Source organism: Lathyrus oleraceus, chromosome 3, assembly GCF_024323335.1.
Source record: "Lathyrus oleraceus cultivar Zhongwan6 chromosome 3, CAAS_Psat_ZW6_1.0, whole genome shotgun sequence".
Taxonomy (NCBI): Eukaryota; Viridiplantae; Streptophyta; class Magnoliopsida; order Fabales; family Fabaceae; genus Lathyrus; species Lathyrus oleraceus.
This window is the reverse complement of record NC_066581.1, coordinates 279,291,809-279,295,813: the sequence shown is the minus strand read 5'-3', so window position 1 is coordinate 279,295,813 and position 4,005 is coordinate 279,291,809. Positions and strand designations below refer to the sequence as shown.

Below are 4,005 nucleotides of genomic sequence, written 5' to 3'. Positions count from 1 at the left end.
AGCCGTTGGTTGAAAAGTTTGTACTATCTATAGCCTGGGTAACATTTTCTTTGTTTCTTAAAAATTAAAAAGCATATTTACCGGAGAGAGTTGACTTAGAGTCAATTTTAATATAAAATCTTTTTTTAAAATTTTGTTTTTAAAATTTTAATTAAAAAAATTAAAAACACAATTTTTGAATTTAAAATTTGAACGATTTGAATTTCATTGTAATTATGTGAATGCGTAAGAATCCAAATTCATACCGTTGGATTTCCAGATTTACATAACCGATGTAAATTCGTAAATTTTTATCCAAATAAAAAAAAGCACTCGACAAAACTGCAATGCATTATAATGCTGCTGCAACTGCCGCATTATTGTGGGCGCAACGCAATAACTGCAACAAGATAGCAATGGACTTTACAATGTTCTTTTCTAAGGTTCTTACATAAAACAGCCAAATATAAATCTCATCCTCTCCCTCAACTCAAAACTCTAATAATTCATACATCACCTCAGTTCAATCCCTCACTAAAATAATTTTCAATCTAACTATAATTATAGAAGAAAAAAAAAGTCACCTTCTTCGTCTCCGATCAGCACCGTACTGAGAAAGCGGAACAACCTCCTGAAGCGGAGTAGCTAGCGGCGTTGGAAGCGGGGAGTTTCGGCAAACCGGACAAGAACCGTTAAGCTTCAACCACGAATCAAGACAGCAGAGATGAAAATAATGACGACACTCAGGCATCATCCTCAGCATCTCGGAATCTTTATACTCACACAAACAAATAGAACATGTTGTGTTCTGTCCTAATACGGTAGCGTTGTCTCTGTTGAATTGAAACCTCGGGTACGAGTTTATTACGTTGTCTTCTAGACCGATTACAGTGTTTTCTTCGCCGAGTTGGTTTTCTTCATCGGTTTCAGATATGAAGATGTCACGTGACAAAACGATGCCTTCTGTGTAGTTGTTGGGATTGTTGTTGTTGGGATTGTTGTTGTTGAGGTTGTTGTTGTTGTTGTGATTGGTGCGACAACAGAGGTAGAAAGAGAGGAAGAGAGTGGCGAGGAGGACGAGAAAAGCGAGGGTTATGGCTATGGAGTAGCCGAGGCCAAGGTTGGTGAAGTAACTGTGTGGAGAGGACATGGAGAAGGGAGAGGAAGAGGAAGAGGAGGAGGAGAAAAAGGGGAATTCTCCATTTGTGAGGGAGAGAAAGAGAAATTGAGGGAGGAAATTAAGGGGTTAGGATGGGATTAATTTTTTTTGAAGGGTAAGGGTGGGTGAGGTTTCATCTGCTGCATTTAATACTGCGTTTTTGTGGAGAGACTCGAGTTTCAAATTTCAATAAAGGAGTTAAGATGCATTAAATTGTATGGGAGAGAGAGAGAAAGAATGAGTGGGAAGTTTTGGTTTGTTTTCAACTTTTTTTTTTCAATTTGGATTTTGGAGATTTGTAGGAAATTGAGATTTGAGAGTCAATTAGAAGTACTACAAAGTACTAATAGTAGTCAACTACAAAAATACTCTTTGTTTTAGGGGTTTTGTTTTGTTGTGTTGTTTCTTGTTTTTGTTTTTTTTTCAATTTGTTTTATAAATTAATTTAAAATATTAGTTTAAAGGATAAAAATAAAATAAAGTTACTATGTTGTTTCGGCTAAATTGGAATGTCTACGAGTTGGATTTGATTGAATTTGACTTAATCCGTTAAAATTTTAATGGATTGGATTCATTATAGAACGCAATTTCACCATAAATATGGAACCAAACCGTCTCATTCATTTATGGATTGTATAGGATTGGATTCACGAATTGTATTTTAAATAAAAAATATTTTTTTGATAATTTTTTTATTATAAAAAAATTATAACATAATTCAATATAATTAGATTTATTTATAACACTCAAATTGAATGAAACACGTCATATAATGTCTAATAAAATTTATCCATATAACATAACACTTGATAATAGTATAAAATTTCATAAATGCAATTGAAAATGATTCAAAAGAATTTTTTTTTAGTTTTATAATTACATAAATTTATTGAACTAATATTTATATTGGTGGTGTATAGAATTTTTTTGGGTTAAATTGTGGTTAGTAATAAAATATTAATTTTATATTTATTTAAAATAATTTAAAAAATAATAAATCGTTAATAGCATATTAATAAATTTGGTTAACGGATTTGTGGGTTGAAAAACTCAAAATTAATACTCGAACAAAAGTTACTTAGATTGTTATGGGTTGGATTGAGTATACCGGAAAATGAAGGAATTCGATTAATTTATGAGTTGATTCGGTTTGGATTGACAGATTCACGAATAGACCGACGTCCATAAACGTCCCAAAGAAGATTCAACATTTAAGAAAAATTTAGTATAAATTTTAATAGCTTCTTTAATTATATATCTTTTTTTTCAATATCTTTTAATCTTCTAATTGATTTTCATTATTCAGACACCTTTTTAATATATTCATCATATAATTGGTCTACTGTATTTTGTTTCTATTATAAGATGGAAATTTAAATGAAAATCATTATAAAAAAAATAATGGAGGAAGTTCATCTTGAACTCGCATAAGGTGACCATAATTTCTTTTCTGCAATACCAAGAAACTTTGCTACAAATAATATGAAAAATAAACACAATTTAGCTATAGTCTAATACACCATCTAAGGCAAAATAGAACATATATCTATTTTGGCAAAATATTCTCCATTATAATATAATATTCACGAGACTTTAAATTTTTTAATTTGAAATTGTTCATAGATACTAAATGTCCAATGTTTGAAGAATACTCCTCTAAAATTTTAATTTCTTAAAGAAACATACATAAGATAAATTTTCTTCTATCGACCTAATATGAGTTTTGGATGTACAACTCTTCTTAAACAATTTCAATTCATGTCTTGATTCAATTATTTGAAGGTTTAACCTTACACTGATTTCATTCTTAGTCTTTCAAAACATTTTATTTAATTAGTATATTAATTCAAATTTTAAAAATATTTTCTTAATATGCATGACATGAAAAAAATGTCTCGCATAAGATGACTTTCAATATAAAAATTTAAATAAAATTGACTTGGGAAAAATTTATACGCAAAATGCTTTCCAAAATTTGTATTCACATGCTTCATTTTTTCCTTCATATAATTGATTGTCTTTAAAAAAAAAGGTTTATCTTCTTCTATTTAACCATTAAATGTTTTTCTTCTTTTGATAATGATGTTTAGAATTCAAGAATCTATGATGGCATAGAAATAATTCTTTTTGCATTTCTCCAATCACATCGTTTGTATATCATCTTCACATATCAGATGTGCATATTTTCCTTTGATAATATAGTCTGATAGATTACCATGTCATAGAAAATCATCAATTATTTCAAATAAAATAGCTTTTAATGTGTATAGTTCTTAATTGCACTCATCTTATATCTATGTCTCCGAAAAAAGCTTGAAGTCTTTAATTAATGAAAGTAATTATATGTCTATACCATTTGCCAATTGTTTGGGCCCAAAAATCAACAAAGTCAACATTATAAACTTGCGTTTCATGCATAGTCAATGAGAAAGGTTATAAATTAACAAAATCATCATCCATATATTATAATAATTACTTTGAATATCACATGGATTTGTTCCGTCATTAGACAATGTTAGACAGATATTTATTGCCTATTATGTGAAATAAGGGTAATCATTATCAAGTTTTTTTTTTCCATTAGAGAGAATTTGGAGGATGTTGAAGCACTTCATAAATAACCATATCATCTCCATGCCATGTTAAGTTTTTTTTTTTTTTTCATCTTTTGCATTCTTATACATACGATTAAATCTTGGGATTATTGAAAAATACCATAACACCTTGCCTGAATTTCTTTATTTCTTTTTATATCATGGGGAACCATATTTATGACACATACTTAATACTTAATGATGCAAACTCATTTCTTCTCATAACTAATTCTAATATAACATAAAATTTTCTTACTCTCATAAGTGCGACTA

At 29.2% G+C, this 4,005-nt stretch overlaps 1 protein-coding gene across 1 annotated transcript; it reads right to left on the bottom strand.

Annotated features, from left to right (window-relative positions):
- Positions 1-312: 312 nt before the first annotated feature.
- Positions 313-1,416, bottom strand: LOC127127021 (RING-H2 finger protein ATL67). The gene has a single exon (XM_051056103.1). The coding sequence runs from the start codon at positions 1,127-1,129 to the stop codon at positions 560-562; it is 570 nt and encodes a 189-aa protein (XP_050912060.1). The 5' UTR covers positions 1,130-1,416; the 3' UTR covers positions 313-559.
- Positions 1,417-4,005: the final 2,589 nt, after the last annotated feature.

Excerpts from the sequence above, each read along its gene's own strand:
- LOC127127021 (XM_051056103.1), bottom strand. The coding sequence starts at position 1,129 with ATGTCCTCTCCACACAGTTACTTCACCAACCTTGGCCTCGGCTACTCC.